General features: G+C 42.1%; 1 protein-coding gene and 1 pseudogene across 1 annotated transcript in view; both read left to right on the top strand.

Moving 5' to 3' along the window:
* The window catches only part of LOC115468188 (E3 ubiquitin-protein ligase TRIM39-like), a 52,229-nt gene extending 50,753 nt beyond the window's left edge, over positions 1-1,476 (top strand). Inside the window, exon 8 of the mRNA XM_030199726.1 lies at positions 959-1,476. Within this exon, the coding sequence (XP_030055586.1) occupies positions 959-1,476 (518 nt within the window). The remainder of the gene's footprint in view (positions 1-958) is intronic.
* Positions 1,477-4,777: 3,301 nt separating this feature from the next.
* Positions 4,778-6,955, top strand: LOC115468187 (annotated as a pseudogene).
* The last annotated feature ends 8,111 nt before the right edge of the window (positions 6,956-15,066 follow it).

Raw genomic sequence — 15,066 nt, 5'->3', positions numbered from 1 at the left:
ATGTTTGTTTGTTTTTTTTTTTTTGCAGGATTTGGTTACTGGAACTGTTTGTGAAATCATCATAGGATGGATGTACATGTGGCACTTTTTCTCTGGAGATGGCAACTCTAGTGCAGACAGTTGGTTGTAGAGGGTGGGGCAGCAGAAGGGGGCAACAGTAGGTATGGCAAGGCATGTGGGGAGGGGCATGGGAGTGGAGCAGGTATCGGGTTTTCCTTTGTCAAAATGTTGTCAACCTTGGGTGATATATCAAATGAATAAGTTGAAGATGATCTGTGTGCAGACGTGTCCTTCCACTATATGCTGAGAAGAAATAGTGCGCTACAGCTGGTTTAGCTAACAAGTGAATATTGTTGGAGGCACAAGGGGTCAATAGGGGTGTTCATTACAGGACACATGGCAGTGAATTAATCAGAGTCTCCCTTTCATTACCTCATTAAAACATGGTTTGAATAGAATGATCCAACAAGTGAGTGACTGAAGAACCAGCCAATGAAGGTTAGAGCTGGGTGTGTGAGGAGCCAGCCAATGAAAGTTAGAGCTGAGTGTGTGAGGAGCCAATGAGGGTTAGAGCTGGGTGTGTGAGGAGCCAATGAGGGTTAGAGCTGGGTGTGTGAGGAGCCAATGAGGGTTAGCAGTGGGTGTGTGAGGAGCCAATGAGGGTTAGCGGTGGGTGTGTGAGGAGCCAATGAGGGTTAGAGCTGGGTGTGTGAGGAGCCAATGAGGGTTAGCGGTGGGTGTGTGAGGAGCCAATGAGGGTTAGAGCTGGGTGTGTGAGGAGCCAATGAGGGTTAGCGGTGGGTGTGTGAGGGGCCAATGAGGGTTAGCGGTGGGTGTGTGAGGAGCCAATGAGGGTTAGCGGTGGGTGTGTGAGGAGCCAATGAGGGTTAGCGTTGGGTGTGTGATAAGCTAATGAGAAGTGTTTGCGCATGTTTATTAATGTGTCTCCTCTCCGCAGTAAATGTGACTCTGGATCCTGAAACTGCTGCTCCTTATCTCGTCCTGTCTGAAGATCGGAAAAGTGTCAGAAGGGGAAACACAAGACAGAATGTGCCGGACACTCCTCAGAGATTTGATACTTATCCATGTGTGCTGGGGAGTGAGGGCTTCACCTCAGGAAGACATTACTGGGAGGTGGAAGTGGGGGATAAGCCTAACTGTACATTGGGAGTATGTGAAGACTCTGTGAGGAGGAAGAGGAAGATGAAAGTATCACCTAAGGACGGATACTGGACAGTAGTGCTGTCGGATGTACTTGGATTCTGGGGCTTCTCCCCTGAAACCCTGTTCCCCCTGAGTGAGAGACCCCGGGCAGTGGGAATTCTGCTGGACTTTCAGGCAGGAAAGGTCTCATTTTATGACGCAGATAATAAGTCTTATTTCTTCACCTTCACCCACACCTTCACAGGGAAACTCCGACCTTTCTTCATCAATTATTGTGAACTTCCTCTGAGAATCCGGTCAGTGCCAGTCTGAGATTAAGCAATCAGACTCAGAATTAACACTTGTATACAAACATAACATAGGAACATAGTAAATGATGGCAGGTAAAGACCTGTACGGCCCATCCACAACAATAGAAAATGGAAGAGCAAAAATATAAATGTCCAGTAGTATAAAATCAGTGTGCTGCTGCGGCTAAGAAAGCAAATAGAATGTTAGGTATTATTAGGAAAGGAATGGAAAACAAAAATGAGGATGTTATAATGCCTTTGTATTGCTCCATGATGCGACCGCACCTCGAATATTGTGTTCAATTCTGGTCGCCGTATCTCAAAAAAGATATAGTGGAATTAGAAAAGGTACAGAGAAGGGTGACGAAAATGATAAAGGGGATGGGACGACTTCCCTATGAGGAAAGGCTAAAGCGGCTGGGGCTCTTCAGCTTGGAGAAAAGGTGGCTGAGGGGAGATATGATAAAGGTCTATAAAATAGTGAGTGGAGTTGAACGGGTAGATGTGAAGTGTCTGTTCACGCTTTGCAAAAATACTAGGACTAGGGGGCATGCGATGAAGCTACAACGTAGTAAATTTAAAATGAATTGGAGAACATTTTTCTTCACTCAATGTGTAATTAAACTCTGGAATTCATTGCCAGAGAATGTGGTAAAGGCGGTTAGCTTAGCAGAGTTTAAAAAAGGTTTGGCCGGCTTCCTAAAGGAAAAGTCCATAGACCTTTATTAAATGGACTTGGGGGAAATCCACTATTTCTGGGATAAGCAGTATAAAATGTTTTGTACTTTTTTGGAATCTTGCCAGGTATTTGTGACTTGAATTGGCCACTGTTGGAAACAGGATGCTGGGCTTGATGGACTTTTGGTCTTTCCCAGTATGGCAATACTTATGTACTTATGTACATATTTTGCTCTGAAAGCTTAACAGCGGCAACTGCGTTTATTAGCACATATACTTAGGAGTCCTTTTACTAAGCTGCGCCAAAATGGAGTTACCGCCCAGTTACCATGTGGCTCTTGTAGTGATTTCATTTTTGACGCGCATCTGAAAAATATTTTTTTATTTTCGGCCGCGCGTATTGACAGCGCGCCAAGTGACATTTGACACACGTAGGTCATTACCGACCAGTTACCACGTGAGACTTTACCGCTAGGACAATGGCTGGCGGTAAGGTCTCAGACCCAAAATGGACGCGTGGTCATTTTGATTTTGCCGCACGTCCATTTTCGGCAAAAATGTTTTAAAAAAAGCCTTTTTTTACAGGGTATGCTGAAAAATGGATTGGCGCACGCCCAAAACCCATGCTTACACTACCGCAAGCCATTTTTCAGTGCGCCTTTGTAAAAGGACCCCTTAAATAATTAAGCCTCAACTGCCCCAGGGAGAGTCATAGACTTTTACAATATCCTACCCAAACGGGGCGCTCTCTCATCGGCTTAAGAGAGGACTGCAAAACCTCCAGCGGAAAACGACTCTAAAAATGAAAACAAATAGAGAAAAAAACCAATGCAGAAAAAAACAGTCGCTCTCAATAACAAGCAAAAAATATAAACTCGCAGAGTTGCTCTTACTCAATTTTCCTTAATAGTTTCTAGAAAATAGTTCCACAGGGTAGAGCGTTGCATATCTCTTGGGCCCTGCACGTGGAACGGGTAGCATTTCGGAAAATGCTACCCTAGAGGTTCTGGATTTGAGCTTCCTACCTAAGAGTCTAAATTTGGCTTCTAGAACCTCTCTCTCACATTTTCCTATGTCATTGGTACCCACATGTATCAAGACAGCTGACTCCTCCCCAGCACTATCTAAAATCCCATCTAGGTGACGCATGAGGTCCGCCACCTTCGCACGAGGCAGGCAAGTCACCAGGCGATCCTCACGTCCACCAGCCACCCAGCTATCTATATGCCTAATGATCGAATCACCAACTACAACAGCTGTCCTAACCTTTCCCTCCCAGGCAGCACTTGGAGACATATCCTCAGTGCGAGAGGATAGTACATCCCCTGGTGGGCAGGTCCTGACTACAGGAGTACTTCCTACTTCACCAGGTTGATGCTCTCCTTCTAGGAGACCTCCCTCCTCCAAGGTAGCACAAGGGCTACCAGACTGGAGGTGGGACTTCTCTACAACATCCCTGTGTGTCTCCTCTATGTACCTCTCTGTCTCCCTCAGCTCCACCAAGTCTGCTACTCTAGCCTCAAGAGAACGGACACGTTCTCTATAAGCTAGGAGCTCTTGGCATCGGGCGCAAACATATGACATCTCACCAACTGGGAGATAATCGTACATGTGACACTCAATGCAAAAGACTGGATAGCACCCCTCTCGCTGCTGGACTGCTGACTCCATCTTAGTGTTTTTGAGTTTTTCAATAATTGAAAACTTGCTACAGTATTAGGGATATTAGCCTAATATAAAAATGCATTTAATTTATATAGTATATTGTATGATTTATTTAGTATTTCCTTCTTAGATATTAATGAAATGTATTTAAAACTCTGTAAGAGCACTCCTTTGCATGTTAATCCTAATTACAATAACTGACTATAAATGAAGAGTTGTCCTAGGGGTGGGAGGAAAGACTAAACTAGATCCTGCAGTGCCTGCATTGGAAAAAGTCAGAGAGCAGAGCTGCCAGAACTTCCCTAAGGAGCCCTTTTATTAAGATTACCTGAAAAATGGGGCTGCTGTAGTGTAGGCGTGTGTTATGGATGCGCATATATCCATTTTTCAGTGTACCTGTAAAAAAAGGCCTTTTAAAAAATGTTGCCAAAAATAAAAATTGGCGCGTATCCATTTTGGGTCTGAGATAGAGAGCTGCATGGGAACTGGAACAGCGGGATTCCCATGGGTACCTGCGGGGCTGGATCCAGATCCAAGGGAATCCCCACCGTGGGGATGGACCTAGATCCTGTGGGATCCCCGTGGAAATGCCTTCCCTCTCCCAAGTGCAGGGTGCCCTTCGGTCTTATACCTCAAGATACCCTGGTGGTCTAGTGGCCTAGTGGCTTCTTTAGGGCAGGAAGTCTCTCAGAGCCACCGCTGGAAGTCTCAGCAGCCATGTTAAAAAAAGCGCAGAGGAGAGGATCAGCGCTGCAGTACCGGGCAGGAAAGAGTGGGATCCTTTCCTGCCCCAAGGAAGCCATTAGACCACCAGGCTGCCTCGTTATTTATTTATTTATTTGTAGCATTTGTATCCCACATTTTCCCACCAATTTGCAGGCTCAATGTAGCTTACATTTGCCGTAATGGCGGTTGCCATTTCCGGGTAACAGAATTACAAATGGTGTTGTGATAAGGTGCATACATACATGGTAACATAGATGGAACATAACAGTTTCTCCTTCCTCGTGCCGCCACCATCATCGCCGTACACTCAGAACAAAGTGAGTGATCCTATGAGCTGCTGCATCCACATTGTCGTTCTTTGTTGGTACTTTTAGTTAATCACCCGTACATTTTTAAACATGCCGGCTTGTGCAGCATGTGGATATACACAGAGGAAGTATAATGACAGAATAACTTTCCATAGGTAGAGTAGTAATTTGTTATAAATCATCATCAGTGTGTTAGTTGGAAGGGCTGACTATAGGGACACCCTAGCAAGTGTTATATTCATGCAGTAATTTTTTTTCTCCTGGTAAAGGGCCACTAAAACAGACGTCATGTTATGAGAATCAGGTGCTCAACAATCAGAGTTTCTATTTATCAATTTACTTATTTGTGTCATTTATATCCCATATTAAACATGATATCCTGATATGACAATGTTGACAGATCTATGTAAGCCACATGGAGCCTGCAAATAGGTGGGGGAATGTGGGATACAAATGCAATAAATAAATAAAATTAAGTTGAAACCTGGAAGCATTTAAAATCTTTTTTTTTTTCCCTATGTCTACATTAAAAGAAAAAGATGGCATGTGGGAACTTGCTCCTTTTGTTTTGTGAATTGCAGTGGTATATTATAAAAATGCACTTGCCTTTTTTATTACTACTTTTTCACGGAAAGGTATTGCATAATTAGAGAAGGGCTTCCTTCATGCAGAAGTTTTGTCCAGCATCAGTCTAAATGTGACAACATTGTCCAGTTCAGAACACTATTAGTCGCCAAGTTCATACAAAGTTAATTATGTTCAGTAGAAAACAAATCTGTTGCCTCAGGCTGTTTGCTATGTGAATATTCTATCACTATTTCATTATTGCTACCAAGTATTACATATTAAGGGCATTTGCTTTAAACTTTGTTTTAATTCATTTATCCAGTCCTTATATGTACATGGTTTTGCTTTCCAATCCCAAAGGTGAATCCTAAGGGTGGTTGAACAATTAGGTACAAACTGTGGTGACCGCGGCATGGCAAGGGCTTGGTAGGCTGGGAGCTGGGATGGAGATTACTTGCGGTGGGGATGGGTTAGATTCCCTAGTGCTGACCTAGGTCTGTCTTTCTCCATCTTGCCCACCGTGCTTTGGACTCTGTTGACACAAGCCTTGGAAAGTGATTTTGATGCCTGCCTTACCCAGATATTCTCTGTCAATTGTTTCGCTGGGATTGAATCAGGGGTTCTACTGGCTATGGCTTTTGATCGCTTTATGGCCGTCAGTATTCCTTTGAGATATTCTTCCATTCTAACCAATTCAACCTTAGCTAAAATTATACTACTGATTTTATTCTGAACTGTAGGTCTCCACATCCAAAGTCTTTTCTTCTTAAATGGTTGAACTTCTGCAGATCCAATAAACTTTCTCATGCTTATTGTTTACATGCATATGTAATAAAGTTATCGTGTTCTGATACAACAGTTAATAATATCTATGGGCTATTTATAGTTATTTCCACATTGGTTGTAGATTCATTGCTCATTGTACTTGTCCTATGTCTTGATTCTCAAGACCATCCTGAGTATTGCATCATGGAAGGAGCATCTCAAGGCGTGTCCCATACCTGCACAGTTCTGCTCTTCTATACTCCCGTGGTTGGGTTGCCCCTGACACACAAATTTTGCAAACACGTGTCACCTCTGATCCACATTCTCACGGCCCAACTCCATTTCCTAGTTCCTCCCACATAGAACCCAATAGTGTAGAGCATCAAAACAAAAAGCATTCAGAGGAAACTCCTCAAAATGCTGCCAACAAGACAGAGGAAGTCAGAGCATATATCTGTATCTACTATACTGAAATGAAAGGGCAGTAGATGCTTATTTCTGATGCTTCAATAATTATTTTATTAATGCTTTAATTCACCACTTTAAATGACCTTCGGACCAGGATGGTCAACTGGATACACTGAGAGGTTAATTTTGCGCTGAGATGAAATTTTTGTGCCTTGTGGATTCCATTTATTTAATTGACCTTAGGACTAATCAACCTGTAAAAGGAAAACAATAGTTCACCCAACCAGTATGTTTGTCAGATGATCCACAAAAAATATGCACGATGCACATTTGCATGCGTACTGGATCAGATTCCTCTAACCAGGAAATCTAGACTGCCTCAATCTTGATAGACTGCACTTTTTGTCCTTTAGATTGTAAGCTCCTTTGAGCAGGGACTGTCCTTCTTTGTTAATTGTACAGTGCTGCACAACCCTGGTAGCGCTTTAGAAATGTTAAATAGTAGTAGATTCTATAAACGGAGTCTAAAAATCAGCAACAGGAATGTAGGAGACAAGACATTGGTATTAGAATCTGATTTAATATTTATGTGCAATTCCATTTAATTTCCAAAATGTTGCTCTCGCCTGCAATTAAACAGAAGTATATAATCCTTGGTCATCTTGATCATTTGGATGAAGTATAACTATCTAGATAATCTGGTACATGTGTGTGTGGCGTTCATAGGAAGGCATAATCCATTGCAGAATTTCAGTCGAATGTTTCCCACATCAACAACAAAAAATTCTTCAACAAATTGCTGGATTAGCATCTTCTATCTTGAATCCCTTCCAAATATGAATGCTATGGAACTGAAACATCTTCTACAACTCAACATCAGTTTACCCGCCCCCCCCCCCCCCCCCGAGCACACATTTTCATCTTAATGAGTGACCAGTTCTGTTTGTCACCATCTTACGACTGAAGGATTGTCTGCTAAAATTCTGCAAGGAAAAATAAGTGATAATAAATAATATTTGGTAACCAGTTGACAAGGTCACGTCAACTAGGGTTGATGCAAAGAAGAATTTGTCTTTCAAGTTTGCTTGTGAAGTCTTGTGGCCAACTTGGCTAACAATAGAACATAATGACCAACATAATGATTCCTAGATGCAGAAAGAGGTATATATCGAGAACATGGGGGAGAATTGCCAAAAGTCTAAAATAACAGTTTTTATAGTTTGGAGCAGACCAAAAAGACCCTTTTCACATCTAGCAACAAGCCTACACTCCCATCCTCCAAAGCATGTACTGGACCCAATAAATAGCAGTGACAGCCACTAATAAAGCCATAAAGACAATGCAGGATCACCTCAATTTCCAGAAATCACTAAAGACCGATCTGTTCAATAAAGCATACACTACTGATCCAACTTAAGTAACTGAACTCGGCAACACAACGAAGCCATAACCTGCAATGAACAATATATCACTCTTCTCTTGATTCTCTAATGTTCTGTAACAACATCACTCTGTATTTGTTTCATCACCGGAGGTGGCTAACACCTCACGGTACTATGAAAGCCACATTGAGCCTGCAAAGAGGTGGGAAAATGTGGGGTACAAATGCAACAAATAAATAAACAAATAATAAAATCAATCTGGTGTAGGTGTGCCATTTGCAGCTCAAAATTCACCTAAATCTAGATGTATACATTGTGGCTGGTGAGATTTCTGCTTGTAGTGTAGCTGGAGCTTAACCTTAAGTGACAATCAGCACAATCTGGGTAAGCTGGAAGCCCATCCCAGGAAAGCCTTCAGAATTTCTTATTTTTTGACTGACTAAATTTATCCACATTGTGGATTTAGGTGGCTAAATTTAACCACTCAGCAGTGGCACACTTTAAAAGCTCAGCTAACCTCACAAAGTGTGGCAGTTAGTGACTTTCAAAATTCCCTCCATTGGGATTGACCATCATACACAGAAACACACTGGATAAGTCTTTCAAAAAGCATTGTGCGGCCAATGACCATCTAGAGACTATAAGAGACTGAGCCCCCGTGGTCTGCTGCTTTTGTGAAGATTTAACAAAATAATAGGGCTTGACCTTTTTGAGGTAACAATAGAGCATTGCCTCCCTCTGCTCCTGTTGAAGATTGTCTAGAGTTGAAAATGTGTCCACATATTAAAGCCTGCTTTTAGACTCCAACCATAAGTTACACACAATGTAGAACTGGGGTAACCCCTAACTTACAGGAGGAAGAATTGCCTAGGCAGTACCTCCGTTGATTCCTGTGCCAGGATAACAATATGCTAGGTTTTATAATATTTTGCTAGAATCCCACCAGGGTTGTATACTCAACTGGGGATCCCTGCTGCTGTTGAGGGCCTAGACAGTTCTCAATCAGCAATCTTTGCTGCTGGCGAGAGCCTAGGCTTTAAGAAGGAAGGGGGAAGGGGAAATAGGACTTGATATACTGCCTTTCTGTGGTTTTTGCAACTACATTCAAAGTGGTTTACGTGTATATTCAGGTACTTATTTGTACCTTGTAATTGCCATCTGTAATTTGTCCCTTTTTCAGCCAATGTGGTTTCAGTCATCTGTTTGCCAAATAAATTTTGTACTTGTTGGTTCTGTAATAAAATTTCAAACCTCAATAACTTGCTAATTATTCATGTTTGCTTAAGCACTGGCTTTTCACTGGTGGAAAGCTCTTATGGTTTTTAGGCCACATTTAACCTGTGGCATGTGGCGAGGTGGTGGTGTAGGACAGGGAAGTTCAGATCATAGTAGCATAGTAGATGACAGCAGATAAAGACCTGCACAGTCCATCCAGTCTGCCCAACAAGATAAACTCATAGGATAAGATACGAAGCAATACTACATATGCATACTTGACCTTGATTTGTCCTTGGCATTTTCAGGGCACAGGCCATAGAAGTCTGCCCGGCACTGGCCTTGTTCCCCAACTACTGAAGCTGTCATCAAAGGCCCACTCCAGCCCATCCAAATCTGTCCAGCGATGATCAGGGCACAGACCATAGAAGTCTGCCTGGCACTGGCTTTGCTTCCCAATTACTGAAGTTGTCATCTAACCACTGCTAAGCTTGTTTGGTTCCACTCCTTCTATACAGGATTCCTTTGTGTTTATCCCACACATTTTTGAATTCCATTACTGTTTTCAACTCCAACACCTGCCACAGGAGGGCATTCCAGGTATCTACCCCTCTCTCCATGAAAAATTATTTCCTAACGTTATTCCTGCAAACTCAGTTCGTGTCCTCTAGTTTTACCACCTTCCCGTCTAAGGAAAAAGTTTGTTTGTATATTAATACCTTTCAAATATTTGAATGACTATATCATATCACCCCTATCTCTTTTCCTCCAGGGTATACATCTTCGGGTTATCAAGTCTTTTCTCATACATCTTGTGATGCAAACCCCATACAATTTTTGTCGCTTTTCTCTGAGCCACTTCAAGTCTTTTTACATCCTTAGTAAGACACGGCCTCCAAAACTGAACACAATACTCCAAGTGGGGCCTCACCAACGACTTGTAGAGGGACATCAACGCCTCCTTTCTTCTGCTGGTTATACCCCTCTCTATACAGCCTAACATCCTCTGGCTGTGACTACTGCCTTGTCACATTGTTTCGTCACCTTGAGATCCTCAGACACCATCACCCCAAGGCGTCTCTCCTGAGCTGCGCTTATCAATCTCTTACTTCTTATCTTGCACATCTCCTTTGGATTTCTGCATCCCAAGTGTTGTATAAATGAAGTATAGTAAGGACAGTGGCCTTACTGTCTGGAACTGGCCATTCCGGATCAGTTTGTGCCACTGTAACTTTTAGTTATGTGATTTCTTACTCGTACAGGGTAAAGAGGGAACATAAGAAAAGGTTCTAGGGTGTTATGCAACATGACAGAGTGAAACAAGGAAATGAAGACTGCTGAGGTCAGCAGTCTCAGACTAGCTGAAATCAGAGGTAGGAGAGCGATGAACGACGGGAACCAGATGCAGCTGGGAGGAAGTGAGATAAGAAATTACATAAGTACGTAAGTATTGCCACACTGGGACAGACCAAAGGTCCATCAAGCCCAGCATCCTATTTCCAACAGTGGCCAATCCAGGTCACAAGTACCTGGCAGAAACCTCAAAGAAGAACAAGATTCTGGAATCCCAGAGTAGCAACATTCCATGTAGAACCCCAGAGAGTAGCAAGATTCCATTCAGAATCCCAAGCACATAAGTACATAAGTGTTGCCATACTGGGACAGACCAAAGGTCCATCAAGCCCAGCATCCTGTTTCCAACAGTGGCCAATCCAGGTCACAAGTATCTGGCAAGACCCCAAAACAGGACTATACATTTTATGCTGCTTATCCCAGAAATAAGCAGTGGATTTTCCCCAAGTCAAATTAATAATGGTCAATGGACTTTTCCTTTAGGAAGCCGTCCAGACCTTTTATGTTTCAACGGTTTTTATTAAAATAACACAGTGCAAACAACTTATAGCTTGTATTAGTGACAAATATGAATTAAAGACTTGTTCACACCAGTCAAATACAAATTAACAGAAGAATGATTTTTTTTTGTTTTATGCCCACCCTCCTCCCACCCCCCAGTCCGCCATTTGGCTGTCTCCTATCCCAAGCAGGTAACTAAACATGTTCGTTTTGTTGCTAGCCACTTTCATGGTTAATGTTCCCTTATCCTCCCCCCTCCGCATCCCCCCATCCCTTAACAACACCAGGGAGTACGTTGGCTCAGATTGCATTCCCAGTCTCTCCTATTTAACCAAGCATTCCGTTTCCGTCCATATCTTTTAGAAACCCCGCTAAGCTAACCGCCTTTACCACATTGAGTTTAATTACACGTTGAGTGAAGAAAAGGTTTCTCCAATTCGTATTAAATTTACTGCTTTGAAGCTTCATCGCATGCCCCCTAGTTCTAATATTTTTGGAAAGAGTAAACAAACGATTCATGTCTAAATGGATGGAGTAGGAAATAAAGAATTAACTATGTAAAACAAAACCGCAGGAGGGCTGATGCTAAGCAAAGCTGTATAAAAGTTTGCATGAACTATGTGGAGGCAGGAACTTGTCAGTACTACTACTACTACTTAACATTTCTAGAGCGCTACTAGGGTTACGCAGCGCTGTACAAATTAAACAAAGAAGGACGGTCCCTGCTCATAGGAGCTTACAGTCTAAAGGACGAAATGTCAAGTTGGTATAGTCTAGATGTCATGAGTAGAGGTGTGGTGGTTTAGGTGCCGAAGGCTTGCATCTTGCAGCTGTCTACTTTCAAGTTCTTCTCACAGGAAAACTAATCATGACCTTTAGTTGGGCTAAAGAGAAGCATCTTGTTATATTTTTTAATCTGTCAGTAATATGATTTAATTAAAAGCATTTTAAATTCTAAAAAACTGGAGTGAAGTTAATTTTGCGGACTTATAAGAGAAAGTTTTCCTGTGAAATTGTTGAGAGTTTATCAGGGGAGAAGCATCCAAAGGTTTAACCCTTGCGGCTTTCCATTTAAGATCCCTCCTGAGAAATTAGGGGAGGGGGCTTAACAGTATATCACTCTGCACCTCTTCACATTACATTTTAACTGCCAGACCTTTGGCCATTCTTCTAATTGTTGGAGATCTCTTCTCATAGTTTCTACTCCTTCCAGCAAATCCACTCAAGTCCCTGATAGCTACAAATCAGTCTGATTTTCAGGCTATGTGTAAAGAATATTGATGAGACATATTTCATCTATAACTGTACATATGTATGACACCCTAAAGAACAAACCAACTGAAAATAAGAGGGGTCATGTATTTGATATCCTCCCTTTGTGTGGTACAGCCAAAGCAATGTACACTTATTAAATGCAGGTAATGTTTCTGTCCCTAATGGGATACGTACATATGACTACAGAAGTGTTGCCATACTGGGACAGACCGAAGGTCCATCAAGCCCAGCTTCTTGTTTCTAACAGTGGCCAATCCAGGTCACAAGTACCTGGCAGAAACCCAAAGAGTAGCAACATTCCATGTGGAACCCCAAAGAGTAGCAAGATTCTAGAATTCTAAAGAATAACAAGATTCCAGGCAGAATTTCAAAGTGTAGCAACATTCCATGTAGAACCTCAAAAAGAGTAGCAAGGTTCCATTCAGAATCCCAAGTACATAAGTATATAAGTATTGCCATACTGGGACAGACTGAAGGTCCATCAAGCCCAGCTTCTTGTTTCTAACAGTGGCCAATCCAGGTCACAAGTACCTGGCAGAAACCCAAAGAGTAGCAACATTCCATGTGGAACCCCAAAGAGTAGCAAGATTCTAGAATTTTAAAGAATAACAAGATTCCAGGCAGAATTTCAAAGTGTAGCAACATTCCATGTAGAACCTCAAAAAGAGTAGCAAGGTTCCATTCAGAATCCCAAGTACATAAGTATATAAGTATTGCCATACTGGGACAGACTGAAGGTCCATCAAGCCCAGCTTCTTGTTTCTAACAGTGGCCAATCCAAGTCACAAGTACTTGGCAGAAACCCAAATAGTAGAAACATTCCATGTAGAACCCCAAAGAGTAGCAAGGTTCCATTCAGAATCCCAAGTACATAAGTATATAAGTATTGCCATACTGGGACAGACTGAAGGTCCATCAAGCCCAGCTTCTTGTTTCTAACAGTGGCCAATCCAAGTCACAAGTACTTGGCAGAAACCCAAATAGTAGAAACATTCCATGTAGAACCCCAAAGAGTAGCAAGGTTCCATTCAGATTCCCAGGTACATAAGTATATAAGTATTGCCATACTGGGACAGACTGAAGGTCCATCAAACCCAGCTTCTTGTTTCTAACAGTGGCCAATCCAGGTAACAAGTACCTGGCAAGATCCCAGAACAGTAAAATACAGTAAAATAAGCAGTGGATTTTCCCCAACATTTTAATAATGGTCTCTGGACTTTTGCTTTAGGAAGCCATCCAAACCTTTTTTTTAAACCCCACTAAGCTAACTGCTTTTACTGTATTCTCTGGCAATGAATTCCAGAGTTTAATTACACGTTGAGTGAAGAAAACTTTTCTCCGATTCGTATTAAATTTATTATTATGTAGCTTCATCACATGACCCCTAGTCCTAGTATTTTTGGAAAAAGTAAACAAACGATTCACGTCTACCCGTTCCACTCCACTCATTATTTTATAGACCTCTATCATATCTCCCCTCAGCCGCCTTTTCTCCAAGCTGAAGAGCCCTAGCCGCTTTAGCCTTTCCTCAAAGGGAAATCGTCCCATCCCCTTTATCATTTTCGTTGCCCTTCTCTGTACCTTTTCTAATTCCACTATATCTTTTTTGAGATGCAGTGACCAGAATTGCACACAGTATTAGAGGTGTGGTCGCACCATGGCCGGTTAATAAACACTGACTCTCTGTCCGTCTCTCTGGTCACTCAGTCAACGAAATTAATCAGATTCATGATGTAAGTTATAAATGTGCCTTTACATGCGCAATTTGGCGTGTACATTTTAACCTTAATTACAGAAAATTTTGTCAGGCTGTTTCATAAATGCACATAGACACCTATATAATAGCCTAAAAATAAGACATGCCTGACCTAGGCAACCTACGTATTATGAAATTACCCTCCACCTGTTCCTCTGCAGGTACATGAAGGAAAAGACTTGCCTGTGAATTAAACACGGGATGACTAATATACAAAGTGAAAATCAAAGCCTTAGACCGAATAAGCCAATAGGAAGATAGAGGATTAGGGAATGTGCCTTCTAGGGATTAATTTTCTGTGGATCCTATAGTTCTTGCTGTTAATTTTGAGCAGATCATGCACTGAAAGTGATGATCTGGGGATGCAGAAAGACCTGGTTAGTGAAGAGTTAAAAGAAGGGTTATGTTGAGTTCTGGATTCCAGGGAGCTTTCTGTGAAGGTAGATCACAGGCTGCATTTTCCAGTAATTAACTGTTAATTCCTACACTCCCTTTGTGACTGTAGACATTTCCAGTGATCTGACTCCCACTGGAGTATTGATACAGTGAGGTATAAGCACCACTGTCCTTCCTGCCAAGGGGAATAACGGGAAGTCAGCTGTATGCAAGCACCATGTGAAGGAGCCTCCATCATGGCAAAGAATATCTGCACCTCATCAGTTACCTAATCTGAACTGTGACGATCCAGAAATAAGCACAGGAGGTAGGAAATGAGAAGACATCCTTGGTCGAGATCCTAAAGCTTTTTAAATGGAGGGCAGTGAAATGTAGGTTTTAGATGTTTTCCAGGAACGCTGAGAGGTCTGTACTGGCAGTCGTATAAATTTGCTGGATTATTTGAAGAGAAAGTGGCCCCAGGATGCTTGAGTAGCTGAGTACTCTACATTCCTGGATCCTGGGTTATGATCATCTCCTCTGAACAGAGTCATTTCCACTCTCTCCTGTTTTTGAATCATGTTGAGTTATTATTATTATTTTTTAATCTCAGTGCATCTGTTGACAGGAATTTAACT

This window comes from Microcaecilia unicolor, chromosome 4 (assembly GCF_901765095.1).
Source record: "Microcaecilia unicolor chromosome 4, aMicUni1.1, whole genome shotgun sequence".
NCBI classification, from domain to species: domain Eukaryota; kingdom Metazoa; phylum Chordata; class Amphibia; order Gymnophiona; family Siphonopidae; genus Microcaecilia; species Microcaecilia unicolor.
The sequence above is the reverse complement of the archived record's forward strand: the minus strand, read 5'-3'. Positions and strand labels throughout refer to the sequence as shown.